Genomic DNA, 22,444 nt, shown 5'->3' with positions numbered 1-22,444 from the left:
CCAGTGCACCGTTCCTACTGCTGCCATATGCATCTAGCCGCTTGACTTGTTGCTTTAAATGGCTAATCATGAGGGGAGCACAATTTCGCCCATGAGAGGAAGCATCTATTGAGGTCACGCAACGCACAAGTCATTAATTAATGAAAGAATATGCAAAATATTTATCCTCGCAGCCTACAAAGCAAAAGTAGATCCGAACAGTTGATGAAAACATCACGGCAAGCTCATGTGGGTTTTCCTCCAAGTGTGCAAAGTTTAATAGAGACCACACTGAGTCACTTGATACATCTGTGATACATCCCTAAAAGCACCAAATAAAGACTAATAATTTGTGTCAAAAGTCATGAGAAACTATTTGTACTATAAGTCCCTGATCAGATTTCTGAAATTAAAAGGAGGTAACATGTAAGATGTGTTTATAGCATGAACATATGTCGTCCTACCTGTAGAGCGCTGTTCAGGAAGCAGCTGTTCTGTCCCGGCTCGTTGATGAGTCCTTTGCTGGGGGCGATTGATGTCATGGTTCGTGGGGTGAATATGCCCTGTAACCCACTGCTGCCAGATGCAAAATAGTTTCTTTTCCATGACATGGTGGAGGAAATCTGCGCAAACTCTAAATCGTCCCTCCGCTTAATCTCATGTTCATCTTTCCAAAGCCGAGGAGAAATGCATTAGTGTTGTATCCAAAAGATGCAAATATTTCTTAAAAAAGTTCAATGGTCTGTTTTTGCAATCAGAAAATATAAAATATATACATTTGTTCTGGGGAAACTTTCATCCAAGGGTGTTGGCTTCTTGTTGTCCTCTTGCATCAGACAAAAAAGCAAATGCTGCCTCTTGGCCTTATTAACTGCTCTCTGGGACTTGGTTGTGGAATTTCACACTACTATACTTTTGGGTTGTAGGAGGTGTGGTGATCTTCACTACTGCGTTCTGTGCTACACCATTAAACAGAAGCAACAGTGTGCAGACTGACGGCAAGAGTCTTGTCCTACTTGTAAACAGGTCACACAAGGCGTGAATCTTCACAACACTGTATATCTGAAAAAATAAAAATAAATAAAAATGTTAACATCTCACACACAATCAAATTTTGTTTAAATTTTTTATTTTGTTTAAATCAAACACATTTCCTAATATTTCAAGGTTTTCCATGACCATAGGAACCCTTAAAAGGATAGTACTCCCAAAATGAAAATTCTGTGAAAGTGAGCATAGACTCAAAACAAGTAAAACACAAACAGTAACGTCTTAACACCGTAGCTGTGAAATTTCCTATACAATCTGACTCAGATCTCATCCTGCTGACTAAAATAACACTTGGGAGCAGACAAGGATTTATTGATTGATTGATTGATTTTATTTGACCCTTTTCTTTAAAATACGATACAGCTTTGCACCATACATTATAAAAGAAACAAAAAAAACAAAGTCAGGAAAACACAATAAATCCCTAGGGCTTATTTCCATTGTGGCCCCAGTCAGGGATCTGTTATCTGTTTGTCCCACTCCAAGCCAGCATAAAGAACATCCCTTAGCTGACTGGTGATGTCCTGCACTGACACATGACTTACAGGTCGACCTTCCAGACACAACACTCTGACATAACTCAACAAGTGATAAAATAATCACAGCTCTTAAACCACTCTCCCACTGGTGGCCTTAGCTATGTTACCAGCACTCAGCCAGCCTGTGCACATGCATTAAGGCTAGAAAGACGTCCAAAGAGGACCACATCCATTGCCTGCAACATTTAGGTTTTACATCGAACTCCTGGCAGGAAGTTTAAAAGCCGCAGCTTAGAGCCGTTCCTCTCAAGAGTTTAGCAAATTTCCATCACCGTCTGATGTGCTTTTAACGAATGCAGACTTGAGGGCAGTTTTCAAGGAACGCAGAATAAAACAAGAGAGGTGGGAGGACCACAGACTGACAGGAAAAGGCAGAAATGAACAAAGATGACAAGAGCCAAAGAGAATGGATGAACAGGAGAAAAATATTTACAAAGAAAAAGTACTGATTGAGACTGAAATGTAGAAAGAAATTCTACCAGGATGTGTGTTTATCCAGCTGTGAGTAACCGGCTGACCTTACACTGCTGATGTCACTGGATTCCATGTCTGTGTTTATGGCTTTGAAACCACATTAACGCCTAAACTCGCTCTTAAAATATGCTTTGCCTATAAACAACAGGGTATAATGTCCTCTTTTAAACACTCATCTGCATTAGTCTTTCGGACAGATTTGTCAAAGCTTTGAAGGGGAACAGTGACCATGTGATGAGTAGGAAAGCTAACTGATAACTCTCTCCAGGTATTACTGAATCACTGGGCCATGCAAACAAGCCAAGCAATGTTAAAAGTGCCACAAAGCTTAGAAGTTTACTTTGTTTGGGGAATTCAACCAAAAAAAAAAAAAAAATAGCTTACTTAGATGTCTCTGCACATTTATCTAGGATAGTAGAAAGTACTTTAACATTGAAGACATCACAAAAAATGTGCATACACTTATGGTGGGTTCTTTTTCCCAGGTAGGCTGTGTACTGTGCCTCTGCTTGGTCAGCAGGGGGTGAAGTAGGTCGAACGGCAGGTCAGGCAGACAGATTATCTTGATCAGACGGTGGATTATCCTGTCTGGCAGAAAACAGAACTAGCAGTGTTTACTGTAAGGTCCTCATTAGCTCCCAGACAGTGGCTAAGACTGTCTTGCTGGGCACTGTAGTAAGTTCTTGTAAACATGGTTTTGGTGAACCACAAGCGGATAAACAAGCATGTCTCAGAGATTCACTCAATGTCCTCAAAAAAACAAAAAAAAACATGGATATACTAGGGGTGTAATAAAATATCGATACACATGAATATCGCAATATTATATTTGGCGATACTGTATCGATTCTCAAAAACACGGTCGATATTTGTTTACATCCAAGATTCATGTCCGTGGCTTTGTGTTCAGTTTAAATCGACCGCTAGATGGCAGTGTAATCTCAGAACGTAACCTGAAGGGAAGAAGCGCAAGAGTGCATCGCTAGCGTTAGCATTAGCAAACCCAACTCATAAGACTATAAAATTATACCAGCTCCCGCCACAGTGCGGATTCATTTTGCTTCCACTATAAAAGGTACCACTAAAGAGATCGACAAGAGTCATGTTTGTATGTTTGTATTCCGTGCTGCTGAGCGTTTAGATTTGCTCAGGTTTTATGCATATGGTGGTGTTCTTTATGACAGTTAAAAAAAAATAATAATATTGCAATATATAGCCTTTCTTACAGAATTGCAAGATATTGTATCATGATCCATATCACATCACCAGATTCTTGGTGATACACGGCCCTATGATGGTGTCAAATAAAATGCAATTCATGCCAATATGTGTATGCCTAATGCAAGCCTCTAATTACATATCGTCACCTTCCTAAAATAATTGCCTAAGTCAATTTTTGACAAAAATGATTTTTTGTGTGTTTTCTGAGAAACCTGAAAAAATGACTTGGGCAATTATTTTACGAAGGTAACGATATGATGCTTTAGCCTGGCTTAAGCTCCACCATCACACGACTCCACTCTCTGATCAACAAGCACTAGTACAACCACCAGTTCACCTCATACAGACAAACAATGCTGAGCACCAAACAGCCTCTGCAGGCCTCAAGGAACAAGAGATCTAAGAGAACAAAGGTCAACTGCATCAACTTCATCTGCAATACGGAGCAAATCATCATGCAAGTAAGGCAATTTCCATTTTAGGAAAACCACTATGAAAAGCCAAGAAGCCGAAGGTGATGGATCCCCGACCAAATCTAACATAAGGTGTCACAGGATTATTCCTGCAATAATAGACTCTGCCGGGAACAGCGATGCCCATTTAGCCATCAGGGGTGAGAGAATTCCATCCCTCCCAGCCACCAGCTCTGACGCAGCTATCTGACATTTTCAATCCAGCAGGGCACATTTGTGGCACTAATGGAGTCTGTAATGTCTCACTGGCGAGAAGCTTCACACCTCAGTCTGACACCGACCGCTTTGCCAAACCTTCACTTGAAACAACAGTGAGAAAATATCCAACAGGGACAAAAGCTTGAGGGAAACATGTCGCCAGGCGACAGTGCAGTTGGATGAGCCTGATAGTCCTGGCACCCCATTTCTATCACTGAAAGTGAATGATAAACAAGCAAGCTATCTGGCCAAAGCTTCTCTACAGTTTACTTAAGTGAAAGTGATTTAGAGGCTGTTTCGGCAGAGGCTTTTTGCCATCTTATCATCAGATGCCAAATGAACAATGCTGTTTAGACAGATAGTGGACAGGCTTGCATGCGGCAAAAGCTATGTTTGGGATATTCTCTGTCCAGATAATTATATTAATAAGACATAACTCTGCTTACGTAATCAGCCTTAACCTACTTATTAAAGGCCGCTTGTGGAGTGCAAAAGGACAAGTAAACCTTGAATGTTCACGCTAGCGGCTTGGGTTATTTTACCGTCTGAGAGAAGCTAAGTAGGGCGATAGGAAACAGAAAAAGGCCCATCCCTGAATGATACGCTCTCCACTGTCTCCATCAGACCCAGGCTGACATCATCCCGCAGCAGGAGCCCGGTGCTGAGGAAGCACAGGTCCAGGCTGAAACACAGTTATTTTCCACTAAACAGAAATAAGACAGGGTGGGTTGCGGTTGCCATGGAGACCAAGACCTGGTGCTGTTTTTGGAAGGATGAGGTGCAAGCACATAGGGTGGTCAAGCACAAGATACAGCCAGGCACAAACAGTGTCCTTATGTTTCTATGCACTATTCCAAAAATTACTTAAAGGTGCAGTAATCGATTTTTAAAACACGCTTGTAGCACCAAAACACACTTGTAGCCAATCAGCAGCAAGGGGCGTATATACTCATGATGGGGGAGGAGAGACAGCTCAGTGCACAAGACAGACATTAACAGAACAAGGGAGATGGCAGAGAAAATACAAAAGAGGAAAAGGCCAGGGGAATATAACTTTTAAAAGAAGGGTTACGATCAGGCAAGAAAGACCTTAAGGAACAGGAAGGACTAAAAACTGACGCTGAGGTTGCTTTATTTCTTCTTGATACGTAGGATTTGCTGTGTTTCACAGAACTAAGACATGCCGACTATTGCTTGAATATACTCATTTGTCATCTTCACTTGTTTGTTCATTTGCATTATTAATATTATAAGCCTGGAATGTCTAAACTTCCTCCCCCATCTGTTTTAAGCATCGGCTCCCAAAGTGTGTACGAAAAGTGAGAAAACATACTCCTAATATGTTTTTTCTTTTTGTTCCCCTTTTAGTGACCGCTATAACCCCTTAATCTTGTCACATTTGTAATAAACTTGGACTATGGTGTTATGTAGGGGGCTGTTCATGAAAACATGTTTGTTTTTTGGGATGGAAGGGATGACTTTGCCATCGAAGGAGTAGAGGAGCTAAACAATTAGACATTCAACATGAATTAACATTGTAACACATATTGTTTTCACTTATTGATGACATCATGCCCGGTAGGCACCGCAGATTCTGCAATAGTCATTGCCTGTGTTGAATAGCATATATGTGAATGTGATAGGGGTGGGATCCTTTTGGGTAGGGGTGTATTTGTTTTGATGATTTCAAATATCAACAGCGGTCACCAGAAATGGCTTGCTGCACCTTTAAGCATAAAAAAAACAAAAACAAATTTGTCATACAAAAGATACTGAATAAATGCATGCCATAGATCACATACCAAGGGATCAGAGGATGTGGCCCATGGTTGGAGAGTTTAGTCATCCTCCTGTAAGCATGAGCTAGTGAGCATCACTTTGCCCTGGCACAAGCAACTGCATTTCCCTCGTACCATCTGTGAAGCTTTGAGGCCACCTGAATCTGGGCCAGTACGCTACAAGCTCTCTCTTCACAGCACAGAGTAAGACGGAGAATGCAACCATAGCAGGGCAAATTTAGCCTGTCAGTAACCACTGCAGTCACATCAGTATTAGCTTCAGTGCTGTAACTAACACAAGTTAATGAAACTGTTAGAAACTTTTTTCTTTTCTTTTTTATAATCTGGAATAACACTTGTGTCACTTCAACAAATCAATCTATGTAAATCCTTTTTCTGAATATGCATACATCCCAGCTAAAGAGCCTGTAAAAGCATAGTCAGATGAGTTGGATGTCCCATAAGGCCACAGAAACAAAGGAGCCATCCCATTCAAAATGTTGAAAACAAGCAATGGCAGAAAACTGCAGGGTAGCTATTTTCAAGTCTAAGTAAACTGTTTTTGTAGTTAGCATGTCATAGGACTGGAAACGGAGTCCAGCGAGTGAATTTCGAAAGGTGGCGGCATTCTAATTAGAACAGGTTACATTTTTTTTTTTTTTATACACTCACTTACAAAAAACAATCCAAGCTCCGCACAATAAAGTAGTGCAATAAAAAAAAAACATGCAGAGGGATACTCTGAGTCTATGGTTGGCTGCACAACGACGACTTTCATGATTTGCCATTAAACCTGCAGGATGAAGTCAATGGACAGGCTTCTCCATCAGTGCACATCCCCACAGAACTGATCATCAGATTTAAAAATGTGTCAAATAACCAGCAAAATACCGGAAGTGGGGCATTCCACAGACGAGAATCCATGAACTGCATTATTAGACTTTTCTAATGCTGCACAATATATTAAAACTAGGGCTGTCACAAGCGATTATTTTAGTAATCGAGAATTCATGTAAAAAATAAAAATGTTGCTCTTCACCCTGAAACCCGCAGGACATATATTTATTTAACTGAATTGCAGACTTTTGATTGATTTCACAATAGCACTATGCAATATTATGATTTTTAAATGGTTTTAATTAGGGATGCGAACCTGATTTGCTGCCTCTGTGATCTGCTCTCTCGGTCTCAGGGCTCAAGCAGCTCCGCCACACACACACACACAAAGAGCAGACAGCGATAGGGAAACTGAGCGTGTGTGATTACCTGCGTCTGTCCTTCTTTAGATCAAGTCATATTCGTGAAAAAATCAGTTTGCCATCAACTTTGTCAAAAGTTGAAAGCGATATCTTTGTCGTAGTATCATTTCAACGTTTAAGGGGATTTCCCATGACTGGCGTCATGCTGTTCAATGCATTAAATCAATGCCAGTGATCTCTGTGAAGTGAAACTTTAGCGTTACCCAGGTGACGTATTGCTCATCAATCATTCAACACCTTTTTTCATTCATGAATGAATCAGCATTTTAGTTGAATGAACATTTTGATGATGACTCACTCATAGAGACAGTCCCTTGCCGCCACCTGCTGGCATAATATAACTGCACTGACTGACAGCCTGCAATTATGTTCAGTTTTAAAGTTTTGTAGGCTCTTTAATAAGCCAAAGCATCGTAATATGAATAGTGTTTTGCGTTAGGGTTAGGCATCCTCCTTACCTGAACCTTTAACATTGTTACAACATTCTTCATAAAAACATATTAGGAGTATGTTTTCTCACTTTTCGTACACACTTTGGGAGCCAATGCTTAAAACAGATGGGGGAGGAAGTTTAGACATTCCAGGCTTATAATATTAATAATGCAAATGAACAAACAAGTGAAGATGACAAATGAGTATATTCAAGCAATAGTCGGCATGTCTTAGTTCTGTGAAACGCAGCAAATCCTACGTATCAAGAAGAAATAAAGCAACCTCAGCGTCAGTATACAGGAACTCACAGCGCCCATTGCGTTACTGTGGCATTACTATCAACAGGATTTTTCCCAACGAACACTTTATTTTGTGTGCCAAAGCCTGTTAGTGTGGTCTGTTTGATCTGAAGCTGACTCTGCCAAGGGTTTAGCCAGATTTCACATCAGTGCAATTAGACATGTGACTACCAGAGCTGACCTGCAAAGGTTTAAGTGATTCTTGAGCAGCCAGTACACCTTTTTCCGAACGAGTCTACTACATTTTAAATTATGGGTGGCACTTCCAGTTTGGGGAACTTCCACTCAAAAGGACTGAAACATTTTGAATATTAAGACCGCAACAAATAATCCAACAAATTTTTTTAACTCTTGGTATTTTAATGTGACATTGGTATCACAAGAATATCTGTGACAAAAGGTCTTTTCAGTCCCCTGTGTTCACGAGAGGGCGTAAATCAAGAGATAATTAAACATTTTGGCTGAACTAACCATTTCCAGTTTGGGAATAGTCATTTTGACACGCTTTCCTCAAAGTGAAAGCGCTAACAATTTAAAGTGACTCTCCCTGAAGTGAAAGCATAATTTAACTCACCATATTGCGTTTTTAGTTTTGGTAGTATGATTTTTACAAAGCGTTTTTAGATTGTTTATTCTCATCAGGTAGTGCATTAATCTGCCCAGGTGGCTTATGCCTGCATTGAAAGCCAAGTGTACCGAGTTAGAAAAAAAAACAAGTTTACAGATTTTCAGTAACAGTAATAAACTACTATATTTAATGTTGAATATAATGTATAATATAATGCAATGGGGCAATATTTGTGGGTCCTAATAAAGCCAAATGTCTACCAAAATTTTACCAGTAAAAAAGGGATTACATTATTTATAGGCTATGCATACTATAATTCTGTATTTTCAAGTTCAGAATGATGAATATTTTTATGCTGGTGTCACCACCGTTTTACTGCTTTACCTGTTCTCTTAGGTTTTCAGCTATCCTAATTCTAATTTTATGTTAAAATTCGGTTTTATTGTTCAGTGACACCCCTTGTCAATTGTTAATTTCAATACATATTTCAATTAAATCTTGAAATATTGTAAATTCTTCAAATTGTATGTACAACAAAGTTATTGAAAATTGTTAATGTTCGGAAATAAATCTGTTAACGTTACATATAACATGGCTACTTCAGTGTTATAGACAAGTTCCTCATGTAATCAACACAGATTCCTCCATGAGATAAAAATTAACTAAAAGAAAACGAGTAACTTAGAACAATAAGTAACTTGATATAATGATCTAGTTGAGGAGGTACATAACTATAACAACCACACACTATTTAACTTAGGCACTCAACAGGTTTCTAAAGCAAGACAAAGGTTTTCTTCTAAGGGTTTCAAGATTTTTCTCTCACATGAAATCACAGCACACACGTTCAGACGTTAAACACTTGTTATATAGTCGCGTTCAAGTTTAACTTTCTCACGATGTAACGTTAACTTACATAGCCTAACACTCTGAAACATCGATGCTGCATTAAAGTTATTAGCGCTGCCGTTTTCACCTTCTAACGTTAGTGCGCTTAGGTCAAGCCAACATACTTCTATTAAGCAAACACAAGTTTCAGCACACGCAGAAACAAGTAACGATATACATGTCTTGTATGTGAAAACGACATTTCTTCTGAATGTTTCTCTCTGAAGCCTTCGACTAAGTTACGTTCCCAGCTTTGCTCCATAGGGATTCAGGAACAATACTCTTCCGAACCAAATCCTGTGAGGAATGCCTGAGCAATCTTCCTAAACTTTTCGTTAAAGAAAATGTTTGTAAAACTCACCCTTTTCTTTCAAATGTACGTCCATACAAAAGTTGTGAGTGGAAACCTCCTGTTTGTTACTTGACAACGGGACCGTTAGTTTCAGTTACCGGTATCCTCTCGAGCTCCGGATTCTCCTCAGCACATAAATCACCGCGCGCGTTCATTGAGCTCTGTGATAATGCAGACACAGACCGGACGGGCGGGGGAGGGGTGGCGCTATTACCTGCAGCCCCTGCACCCCCCAAATCCCCCCCGACACACACTAAATGGGGGCGGGTGAACTACTGAGCAATGCCCACCCATGAAAAAGGATGCGTTTATGGATTTAAACACTCCATGAAATAAAAGCAGGAGTTTTATAGCTTTTAGTCCATATATTTTAGCTTTGGGGGTTTCTTTACGACAGTGTACACTTAAATGTTGGAAAAAAAAACTACATTTTAACATGCATTTAAAATGTAGCCTATAGTCCCTCCCTTATATGAGAAAATACAAAAGTCAATTAGGCCTACTCACTCTGCACTACATATGAAGACTTCAGATGCAAAAGCCTCCAAGTCCATCTAAAGTTTTTGTTTAATACTAACATTTTTATCAGGCTCCTATAGGTTTCTACTCAAGTCTACCATTTCTGAATGGGCTGAGGCCGAGATTTAGTGAGTTTGAAGTGAAAAGTATTTTTAATGAATGTATACTATGTGCGGAGAGCATTCACTCAATATTATTATCTAATTTTCAACAGAGGTGGCTTTTAGAGGCTTTTGCCTCAGAGGTCTTCATATATTTGTCAAATCAAATGCTCTTTATAAGATTGTCCCTCCCACTTATAGGCTACATAAATCATGAGCTGCATCCAAATTCCCATACTTTATGTACTGACGGTTTATGAATTATACTGGAGTGAATAAATCATTGTCACAGAGCTGTCGGTCAGACAGAGATTCATAGAGGATTCTCTGCGTTTAATGAGAGCGTTACTGGTTTGTGATTTAGCTGTCAAATTTCAATACATAGATCCTCCATATATTGAAATTATGCTAAATTATTATTTTAAGCTTAAGTGACAAGGTTCTTTGAGAATAAACACATAACTTACAGAAAAAACGGTGGTGGTGGTGGGGGGGGGGGGGGTACTCTGCAGACACTGATGGCAGGCACCAAAAAAACAGCAATTTTACAATCCCCATGCTGTTAACTGACTGACTGCTGACTGAATGAATGAAAATAACATGGTGTAGGGCAAGTTACTTCCTCCACCCAGAGATAATTAACAGGGCCATAAGAACAGTTTAACCTGGAAAGCAGCCAGCAGCTCCCATCAAGACTCATTATTAAAAACATACGACGAGTGTCACAGATTGAGAAACTACTTCTATTACACATCAGAAAAAAATTACTGAGAATGTATTCACAACAACACTATTTAACTCTTTAATGGCATAGTTCACCCAAAAATTTAACTTTTTTTTTTCTGTGCACATAAAAAGATATATTTTGAGAAATGTCTGAAGTGTTTGTTTGTTTTGTCTATACAATCGAGGTCAATGGTCACCAAAACTGTTTGAATATGAACATTCGTTTTTTTTTTTTTAAATCTTCTTTTGTGATAAGCAAAAGAACTTAATTCATGAATTAAGTTAAGTTATTTTGCTTAACACAAAAGAAGATTTTTGAAAATGAACCGCACCCTCATGTAGTTTCAAACCTGGTTTGAAACAGGTTTGAAACAATATGAGGGTGCGGAAATGATGACAGTTCAATTTTGGTAGAACTTAAATTTTCATCAAGTATGCTAATAAATTTCTTCTGTATACAGAATCAAGATTTAAATGGATATCATTCATGACATGACCAAATGAGGTCAAAACAAAAAGTTACGTCTACACCCAGATTTTCCATTGGCTGATAAGAGTATGCAATAATGAGAGCCAGTCTAAACTCATAGTGTTTATCGATATTTTCAGTGGCCACCCAGAGGAAGGAAGGGAAGGGAGGGCCAGTCCACACTTAACTTTACATTGGCAGATGTTAAAAGCTTTTTCTTCTGAAAAACAGACTGATGTGGTGACTGTAATGGACTTTTAAGTATGAAAAAGATTTGACCACACCAAAGCATGAACATCAGAAGCCCATAAACCATAATGAAGGCCATTTCTGACATGCATTTAATATACGTTTTGTCTCAAAAAATCTCAATAATCATTTCACAAGCTTGCCAGGGAAAGGTGGAGGTGGAATAACAGGATAATTCCAAACATACAATGGCATTTTGTGTTGTCAGAGATTTTTGAGATGTTTGAGCTGAACAAACCAAACAGGTTCTAGTGCATTTTATTACAGACAGAAACGAGGCTACTGTTCTTACACGTCACTGCACAGAAATGGATTTTAAAATGTAAACTAAAATAAAAAATAAAAACGTACCAAAAAAAAAAAACTGTACATCTTCCAGTCTGCACAGGAATAAAACACAAAGAGACACACACACGAGAATCAATCACACCACAAAAAAAAAAAAAAAAACATTATGAAAGTAAATCCCACAATCCAACATAATCACTAACAATTTTTCACAGAAAATAACCTCCCTCAAAATAATAACAATAAAAAGGGAAAGAAAAAAAACCCAACAACAATATTTTTGTTTTGTCAATTTAAGAGGGAAAAGCCATACCGTTTCCCACAATGGGCTATTCACTGAAAAGACAAAAGCTCAAGTTCAAAAACAAAAGGTTTCATTCATAATGCTTGCACTCCTAGTTCCACCACTTGCTTCCTCCCCCGTCCCAAAGGCATGACAAATTGTTGTCCCAACTTCACAACTGCATTCATTAATGGTGATTGTTCTGCCATTATTGTCCCAGAAAAAACATTTGAGTTTGGTTAGGGAATTATAGCAAACAAGACACAAAATGTCAGCATCTTCATAGCATCTTCACTCACCCATGGTAATAATACTTGTATTGAACCAGTGAAAAAAATCATTAAATTCTTCTGAGAATAGTGGTAATAATTAGTGTTACTTAACATATGGCACAAGAAAACTAACTGGCTTCAAAAACATGGACAAGAAAAAGTCCCATATGAAAATGTTAGCAAGCAAAAATTACTTATTGACCTTCTAATGTCCATTAGAGATGTTATCTATTCTTCCTGGTTGATATTTAAATAACTACAATACAGTATCACTGCATTTACCTTCAAAATTTACAGTACTTATAAAAAGCATGTCACTTATTTATCACTTAGTTTTGGGGCACACTGGCTACAATTTATTTTAACTGTTGATTTGCATAAAAATGTATAACCCACTTTTCTTGGCAAGAGGAAGAGAAGCGAGAGGAGAAGTTTTCACATCTAAACCCCAGAACAATAACCTAAACACTTCATGTAACGCAAAATTTGCATTCACATCATTCATTAGAAATGGAGTGACCATCCGGGTGATTCAGAGGTCTGAGTAACTATTCCTGCTTTACTTGATCTACTTCCTGAATGACATCACCCTCGCTGAGTGACACCTCCCGGACGGCGAGGCGTGCTTTACTCACTCGGTCATGTGATTGCCCAACACAAGGGCTGTTGTCAAGTATTATCTCACACCGTAATGACATCAGAGGGCAAAAAGGCTTCTTATGTATAAACTCATTGTCTGACTAAAACTACACCTGCTCCACAAATACTACACCAGAATGGAAAATAGGTCACTACTGGAATTTCATTGTTTACTACTTCACCAGTTTTCATAGCATGTTTCTGAGCCCTAATATTTTTAGCAATTTCCTGCAGTAGATTCCTATCTGCTCTAGGTCTCATTTTTCATATTCTGAAAAAGCACAACAGCTCATGGTATTTAAAACAGATCTGAGCAAAGCGGACCACTTTATGGCATAAAACACAGCTTAAATAAATCTGTGCGGTGACAAAGACCGAGTTAAACTGTCTAAAAGTAAAAACTTTACAGGGTCACAACTCCAAGGAAAAAGCCCAACTGTTAATCTATGATGACATCCATACACAGCCTAGTGCTGAAAGTATTGTTCATTATCAACACAAACAGAACCCGAATGTCCTCTTTAAAGATGAAAAAGCCAGAATGAAGCCACTAAATGTTTAAAACACTGCAATCGCACCTGTCAGCTACAGCTCTCTGGCGTACGGTTCCCGTAAAACTGTAAAACAAACCCTCAGGCTGACAAAAGAAGTTTCTTATATGGCTTTATCCTATGTCTGTGTACTTACAGCACCTGTCTGTCAGACATCTGTGATCCGGTCGGGAGCAGCTGGAATGTGTATGTCTTGCTGACAATCATGCAGGTTTTTCCAGGTGATTCTGAAACAATGACATCATCCCTATCAGCACACACCTGTTTCCTCAGGAAGCTCCTCCCACCTTTCTGCCTTTAAAGGGACAGACAGGGTACCACAAAATCCCATGTGACAACTCATAAAGTACATTATCTGTTTGGACAGACTGGGTCATGTGAGCCGATGCCAAACAGTGTGTTTTAGACAAACATGACCTGACTCAGATAGCAAATATTACTTGAGACATTTAACAGAGACAGAATATAGAGCCAGTCAGTCAAATAGAAAAAAAGAATGACCATTAATTATTATGTAATGTCTTGAGGTCTTGTTTTTTGTGTGTCATTGCCTATGCATCAGGATTAATTAAAAACAAAAAAACAATGACAGACATTTTATATTAATCAGCTGACACTCTTAAACGACAATGGATATTTACATCTAAATGGATATTTTATAAACATTGGCTTGTATCGATACTTATTAATATAAGCCTTTTAGTAGGCCCACATGCTTATAAGATTAAACCCCAAAATGTCACTTAAAATTAGCAACTGAAATATGGGACATATGGGACATTTTTGGCTGTAATCCTCTTTGCCATAATAGAGTGGCGCTGTTGCATGGATGGACAATAAAAGGGCATCTTGGTCTAATTTTATAACTAATTTGTCCTGAAAATCTGTTATTAAGAGATAAGCTTTTCTTAGAGATCTGCTAATTACATCATTAAAACTTTAAACATTAAGAACCTGTCATCTATAATCTTAATCTGCCATTCACATTAAGACATTCAACAACCTTAACTCAAGATCTATCATAAGATGTAATTTGCATTAAAATAAAATGATTTAGGTACCACAAAATTTGCCCTTAATTGTGGCTTTCATATTGGTGTGGGCATTTATCCATTGCAACAGGTGTGCTTCTGCAAGATAATCAAATTTATTTTCTATTAAGCCAATTTAAATGCCATTTTCTGGACAAAATAACCTGAAAGAATGATGAATAAATACGTACACTAGTAGAAACACCTTAGCAGCACACTGTAATTGAACAAAATTGAATAATGCACAAAATTGTCTAACCATAATTCTAAGATCTAAGAATAATCTTAAATGGAGCATTATAGAATAGAAACGACATGAATAAAGTAAAACTTTTAAACTTAAACTAAAAATAGGAACACAATATCCAGGAGCAAAGACAGTTTTATCCCTGCCAAATAAACACAAAACCAGCCACATATCAATAGTTATCCTCATGGCTGACCTGTTCACATTGTCACTATGCAACAAAAGTGTCCCCAATCAGAGGCTCTTTGGGGTTAGAGTGGTTGCGGGGGTTAAATTTGGATTGCTCAACTGCATCCGTCAATATGTGCGCTGCGTCTCCTCGGGTGGTTGGTAGTACACACACAGCGCCAATGGCACAGAATACAGTAGCCATTCACAAATGTGCGCTGTGCTCCCATGGGAATTCTGGGGGAGGGTTAAAAATAGTCTGGTGTTTCAAATGGGTGCCTTTCTCAGAATTTCTGTCTCTCAGCATGTTTCCAAGCTTGAACCTGGCTGCTGAAACGTCACTATTCTTTATCATCTATAAACAGTGTGGCCTCAACCATGAAATTATTATGCCAGAGATAAGAATGTGGATATTGTCTTTTTTTATTTAAAGCCTGTCTGGGTCAAAATTGTTTGGGTTATGCTGTTCTTTTCATATCAGAAAGAGAGACCGTAGTTTTTAGCTAAGTAAAGTCTCCAGGAGGCTCTCATTTTTGGGTGGCTTAGGCATTCAGGGTGTGGACTTCCTTACAGCAACCCACAACTCCATGTCTTCATGGCTATGTAGAAATTTCATGGTTTTCAAGGAATGCCCGTGACTCAAGCTTTTTCAATAATACACAGAGATATAAGCAGAAACAGATGGGAGGGAGAGAGAGAGAAAGAATAAGAGGGAGTGAAAAAAGAAATTAAAAAATCCTATTCAATGACTCACAGACGCCTATTCGGAACAAGGTCAACCAGTGTTTGTAACAAATTGAGTCTTTTTACCTGACATCATAATTGCCTAGTCAACATCGTAACGTCCCTTACCAGCATTACACCCTATAGGGGGTCATGTCATGGTTTAAACACACTGTGTAATGACCCTGTATGTCAAATACACTGTCAGCTTCAATTAATGTTCGGTTCGGTGCCTCCAAATCCAATTATTTGTTTAAGCTACTGTGAATCTTTTCTATGGGAACAGCAAATAGTTCACATGCACCGCACAATGAGATATTAAATAAACCGGCCAGCAGATTAAAAAGTGCAGGGCCTCCCTTAATTACATTTGAGAGAGCCTGTGGAAGTCTCTTGTGTTCAGACACCAGTCTTTTAAGAGTAGCTAATGTGCAACAGGGTTTTATAACTGACCTAAACCAGTCATTTTAGGAAGCATACTAAATACAGTAATAATAGGAAATAAGTTTACAGGGAAAGCAATCAGCAGAAATGTAAACAGAAATGTTTACACTGACATTTATGGGAGGGTCAACCATTCTTTTCAGTAGTAAAGTCTACTAAATGATTTTCCATGAAAACAATAGCAGCAATTTGGTATTAAACATAGTTTGTAACTTACAAATATATTATACACAGCATGTAGAAATAGGTAACGTGTAAATACCACTAAATATGTACTATGGCCACAAAAAGTATTTCTTCACTGAAACCACACTTTAAAAAGACCTTGGAACTTTGGATACACTACCATTCAAAAGTTTGTGTCAGAACTTTTTTTTAAAGAAATGTAATTATTTTATTCAGCAAAAACGCATTAAATTGACCACCAAAAAGACTTTACTGGAGTGCCTAATTGCAGAGCTCGTGCAAACACATCAACATTGCTATGATCAGATGCTTTCTTAACTACGGTTTTCTCTCCGCTGTCATTTTTTTTTGTGTGTGTATGTTTTTTTTGTTATTGAAAGGAAAGTGCGCAGCACATATCTAAAAGCCACTCTCAGCAGTGTGGGCAAGGATGTTCGCTAACAGTACGTACCACTGGTCACGTGTTTCGGACTTTGTTTTATCCCTAAATGAAAAAAAAATATTACCATTGAACTAGGGATGTCACGGTACCAAAATTCCAGTAGTCGGTAGCCTACCGATACCATTAAAATTTTACGGTTCTTGGTACCAATTTCGGTACCACAGCAAAATCTGTTGGAACTATTTTTCTATTTTATTTAACTATTTGAAAAAAATATTCAATTCAATTCAATGACTTTATTTATGACGGTAATCATAAGTAAATGATACATACAAGCATTAAAGGCTACATGCTGTTTAAACGTAAATATTGCTTATAAAAAAAAACCCATGGAGACGTAGCTAAATCTACTGTACAGTAGCCTAATTATTTCTGTCAATTTCTTCAAGTTAAACCAAACTTTTATTTTGACGGGTTGCCGTTTCTGTGTGTGTATGATATGACGATAGTTTTTTCTCAAATTAAACGGTAAAATGCTCATGAAGTGACTCTCAGAGTGGCTCTGGAGATGAATTTCATCATGTCCTCATATCGTGAGGCAGCAGAGACTGAAAACAGCGCGAGCATCACTCGTGCTTCAGTGTGTGTGTGTGCAATATGGCAAGCCAAGTGCTTCAGAATTACGCTATAGATTAATCACGTTTACAGCCAAACGCCGTCAAATATGTATTTCACACGTTTTATACGGCGTTTGTAATTACAACAGCATATTTTGTGCCGTCAAATGCGGTTTAAAACGCCGTCAAACGGGATTTAATCTATAGTGTAATTCTGAACCACTTGGCTTGCCATAGTGTGAGGTAAATGAAACCGCGCGCCTGCGCCATTCATTCACACAGAGACAAGCAGAACATGCAGGGTTAATATTTAAAAAGTCTTTTTGCAGTCTATTATACACAGACACTATATATATCGGCTACAGACAGTGCTCCAAGTAAAAAAGTTAGTCTGGAGCCCCGCGCTTAGATAAAAACACAGAAGCGACTTAAAGCAGCTGCCTATTAGTGGGTACCGAATATACCCGGTACTACAGAAATGCTGGTATCGTCACATTTTCAGTACCGACTTGGTACCGAAGTACCAGTACTTTGACAACACTACATTGAACAATTAATAAGTTCAATTCATTAAGTCAGAGTTCATTCACTCTTCGTGCGGAACTTGACTTGCGTACGTACAGCCGTTACCGGAAACCAGTGATTATTGTTTAGAAATATGGATATTTTTCTTACAAAAACTAATCGCTTCACTTCAGGACGCCTTTATTAACCCCCTGGTGCCGTATGGATTACTTTTATGATGGAAGGAAGCGCTTTTTATGAGCTTCAAAAAAGGGAGGCTACTATTCTCTCTCATTATAAAGCTGGGAAGAGCCAGAATATTTTTTATATACCTCCGATTGTGTTTGGCTGAAAGAAGAAAGTTATATAACGTTACACCTAGGATAGCTTGAGGGTGAGTAAATTATGGATAATTTTCATTTTTGGGTAAACTAACCCTTTAAAGTGTTGCTTAACTATTAAGTAGTATCATGTTGCTCCATGCCTTTTTTACAGAAGTTTTTTTTAAAAGACCAAATGTAAAGTGAGACCAAGAGGCTTGTGGCTTCAGAGACTGTTACATAATGACTGATCCAGACTGCCACACAGCTTACATGTGAGAGGAGGCCCTCACTATCAGCTACAGGCCAGCAGACAGAATTTAATGAGAAACAGGCAGGTGCGTGTGAGCAGCACTCGAAAGACAGCTGGACCACTGAAAGCATTCATCTTTCTCCATTTCTCTCTCTAAAAGCATTTCAACAAACAATTAATAAAGAATAAGAAACAAAAGGGCAATAGGGACAAAAACTAGAAAACACAGAGTAGAGCTGCACGATTCTGGATAAATTGAGTATCACAATTTTTTGTTTCAAATAGAGATCACGATTCTGAACAGACAACTACATAAAATAAAATGTAATTTACTAGAGGTTCTGACATAACGTTAATTTCTGCAGTCCATTTAAAAATATTTAATTATTCAGATTTTTTTTTAAATTGGTTTGAGTGAATGATTCAATGACAAAAACATTTTTTAAGACACTCGTCGCCCCCTAGTGGCACAGCAATGTAATCGAAACAATCGTTATTTGAGAAGCCAAGTTAATTTGCTCTATTTTGATCACTACGTTAAACATCAGTGTTTATATCCGGACTATAAACTTTTAACCCTTCTGAGATATGAATATTTGTAACACAATATCGATACTGTATGGTTGAAAACACTGTTTGTGAAGCGGTTTTATACATACTAAACATGATAACTGTTCTCTCTGGGTCAGCGGCAATGCCAACCATAGCTGTGAATGTTCTGGTATGATATAGTCAAAGGTTTAATAGGCACAGGTGAATCGTTGTCATGTAGGAATAAGATTGAGATTAATCGTGAAGCTCTAACACAGGGCCATTTCCTAAAATGACGAAGACACAGTGGCCCCAAAACATATTTGGACAGTTAGGCTGCACTTGTTAGTTTGATATTTTATTATCAATGCAATAAAATGTTTTTTTAATTTTTAAGTGTGACTTGATGTGTATAAATACTTTTTAGGCCAACTGTCCATTAGAAAATTACCAGAGCTGTTATATAGACAGACTTGTATCACTGTGAAATAAGTGACTGCTGTCTGTCATATGCATTTCCTGCAAAAAATAAATAAATAAATCTGCACTATTCTTGTTGAATAAGAGTTTTGTTCCTTTAATAAATCACAACTGTATATGCGACTAACTTATTGGCGATTACCCAACCTGTTTTAGATATTATAAAAATGTATGCAAGGTTGTATTGTGATATTGTGTAATATTGACTGGCTATAACAGTCCAAATGTGCATGATTATTTATACTGACTGACTGCCGTGAGACTTGCAAACTGAAAAGCAATAAAGCAATGTGGAATGCCAGCAGCAGTGTCAATCTCATTAAAATATCTTCACTGTCCATGATAAGTTTTACTGGGCTTCAGACTGTTAAAAATATATATTAGTTTTATTATCATAAAACCCTCAAAGTGCAAATAAAGTAAGCAGTTACAGACATAAAATAAATATAAAAGCTGTTTTAATTATATGTTTCTACATTTCATTTAGAAAAACCCAATGAGAATTCTCCATTGGGCTGCATGCAAGACCTGTGACTTCTTATCTACTCTAGAGAATATTGGTACCTAAATGGGACTGCAATTTTCATAATTTCATTAAATAAAATGTCTAAGCCTGTAATCACAAATGACTGCGATTAGTTGATCATGACCAATGCTGATGAAAGCAATAGGAAAAACATGACGGCATCATTCTGAATGCATCCAAGGACAAGAATTATCATTGCCACTTTATAAGTAGCAAATATAAAAAAAGTACATGAAATAGTAGAATTCTCATTATGCATTTCTATGACAATCTGTTGTTAAAGTCCATTCAGCATTAATGGACTGCTGCTTATTTGTGTCTCCTTTGCGGAGAGTGAATATATACCATCACCGAGAGAGGAGTGCATGTGAGCTGAGAGTGCATATCTGCAACCAGACTCAACTTGGGGATTGATGAAGCAGGAGAACTGCTCTCACAAGAAAAAGACCTTGGCTAATATCAAATGAAGACAAGAGTTTTCATTTACACATGAATGTCCCCCACTCAGTTCAAAAGTTCCTCTACCTTGAGAAGTTTAATAAAAGTTACCCTCAAGCGCTTTTCTGTCCCTTCCTGTCATAAGCCCTTAAAAGCATGTTGTGAAATTTACAGGAATCCCATACACCCCCAACCAATTAGCCAGACTGAAAGCTCTGTTTGCTGATGAATACACGGGAGCGTAGGCCCTCGAGGTGTGACCATCAGTATGTTAATTTATTCATTTCTAAACTTTACATAACAATTAGTAGCCTTCTTTTGCATGCATGCCAGGGCTCTTATTTACTTTTCACAGAGAGATGGCTAAAGAAAGGGGTGATGAGAGAACATAAATGGAAGCTTCGGATGGAGGGGTGTCTATTTTGATCACTCCTCTTCCTTGTAAGAGAGACACCGCCCCCTTGTTTATGTGTTTATGTAACATGTCATGCTGAAAACTGATTTTTGTGCACATCATTGATCCAACTCATTAAACTTCAGCCATTTTGTGATGAATGCAATTATGATTTTATGATGTTGCCATTTCCCCTGAACAGTAGGTGACAGGAATAAATGGATCTGTCTCTGAACAGTAAAAAAAAAAAAAAAAAAAAAGTAATGAAAATGAACCAAGATAGATAGATATCATTTTTAGCACACCTGAATGACCTACACATCTCAGTCTCTCGCTTCTCACCTGCACAGCCTCTGAAACACCACCAGATGACATTGGCGTCTAGAGGACAATCAAGTGTATTGAAAAGATGAGAAACCGCTACGTCACTGAAAATGGTGAGAAGCATATGGTCTTTTTGTGCTTGTAAGTTAAAACGCACGAGACGGTGTCAGAAATAAATCACCTAAAATATATAGGCTATAATATCAATTTTCCCTTTGATGTAGGCTGCATTACATCGGCATAACAAATATAAAATGTGAAAATGCATGCATGATTTGCCATATATGATAGAATTGATGCATGCATCGACACGATCGAGGCTCAACCATGTGGTTATTCTACTACGTGGCGAACTTCTAGATGCGCTCGTTCGTTGTGTCCGCCACAACGCACAGTGTGCACAGCTTCGTCAGCACATTACAGCGTGTGAGATGTCGTGTCTCTCCTTCGCACTATGCCTGTGTTAACAAAACAACCCTCGCGGAGAAGCATAGCATAAAAAGAAAACGCTCATTTGAAATACGCCGTACTGCGTAAATTATTAAACCCATCTTTTCTGACAGTGATGCATCCCTATGTTTGTTTACTAGATCAGCACATGCCTGTGGGAGAGCAGCTACGTCTTAACTTCCCAACTCAGAGTGCAAAACGTCTTCTCTGCCCTCTTTTCATGTCGGAAGAACCGAGAGGACTTGCTTCGATAGAATGGTGAAAGGTGGTTTCCTTACCTTGCAGTGTGCATCCTCCCCCTGGCTGGTCGGCTGGGCAAAATCTGTTATTTTCTGCCGCTAAACCTTAAACATCCCTCAGCGTCACTGTGTGCTGCAGCCAAGGCAACCAACTCTCGCGATGTTTGGCGTCTCAGGTGTCGACGGAGTGCGACAAGGAGACTGTGCTGTTGGATGGGATGGTTGGAGGCTCTGTAAATACAGGGGTTCATAAGTAGAAAGGGGAATCGAAACATTTTGAACGTTTTCATAAACGGTTCCATTAACGATTATTTTACTAGGCTACTTTAGAAATATTTCGAAAAAGAAATGCTGGTCCCACTACATTTAGCCTACCTCACTCAGCAGCAGTCTGATCCTTTGCCAAACTGTAAAATCATGGACAGATTCACAGATATAACAGATCAGACAAAAAATGCAATTATTAATGTTTGCAGACTTTTGAAAAATACTTTTTACAGACTTTCTATGCAATGTAATAAACTGTATGAATGGCCCACAAATATGGAAGCTTATGGGTAGCGATATTCAATTTGAAATA

General features: G+C 38.3%; 1 protein-coding gene across 5 annotated transcripts in view; it reads right to left on the bottom strand.

The window, feature by feature from the left end:
• The window catches only part of usp54a (ubiquitin specific peptidase 54a), a 51,551-nt gene extending 29,521 nt beyond the window's left edge, over positions 1-22,030 (bottom strand). For 4 of the 5 annotated variants that reach the window (XM_084092283.1, XM_084092286.1, XM_084092285.1 and 1 more), the window contains exons 1-2: positions 9,520-9,698; positions 444-1,041 (exon numbers count right to left, since the gene is read on the bottom strand). In XM_084092283.1, coding sequence (XP_083948409.1) covers positions 444-590 — 147 coding nt within the window. In that variant the 5' untranslated portion in view covers positions 591-1,041; positions 9,520-9,698. Of the gene's footprint in view, positions 1-443; positions 1,042-9,519; positions 9,699-21,903 lie in introns of those variants that run through there. The other variant, XM_084092284.1, reaches the window with a different exon arrangement.
• Between the last annotated feature and the right edge of the window lie 414 nt (positions 22,031-22,444).

Source organism: Abramis brama (assembly GCF_963993115.1).
Source record: "Abramis brama genome assembly, chromosome: 19".
Taxonomy (NCBI): domain Eukaryota; kingdom Metazoa; phylum Chordata; class Actinopteri; order Cypriniformes; family Leuciscidae; genus Abramis; species Abramis brama.
Note: the sequence above shows the minus strand (reverse complement) of the source record. Positions and strands in the feature narration are given on the sequence as shown.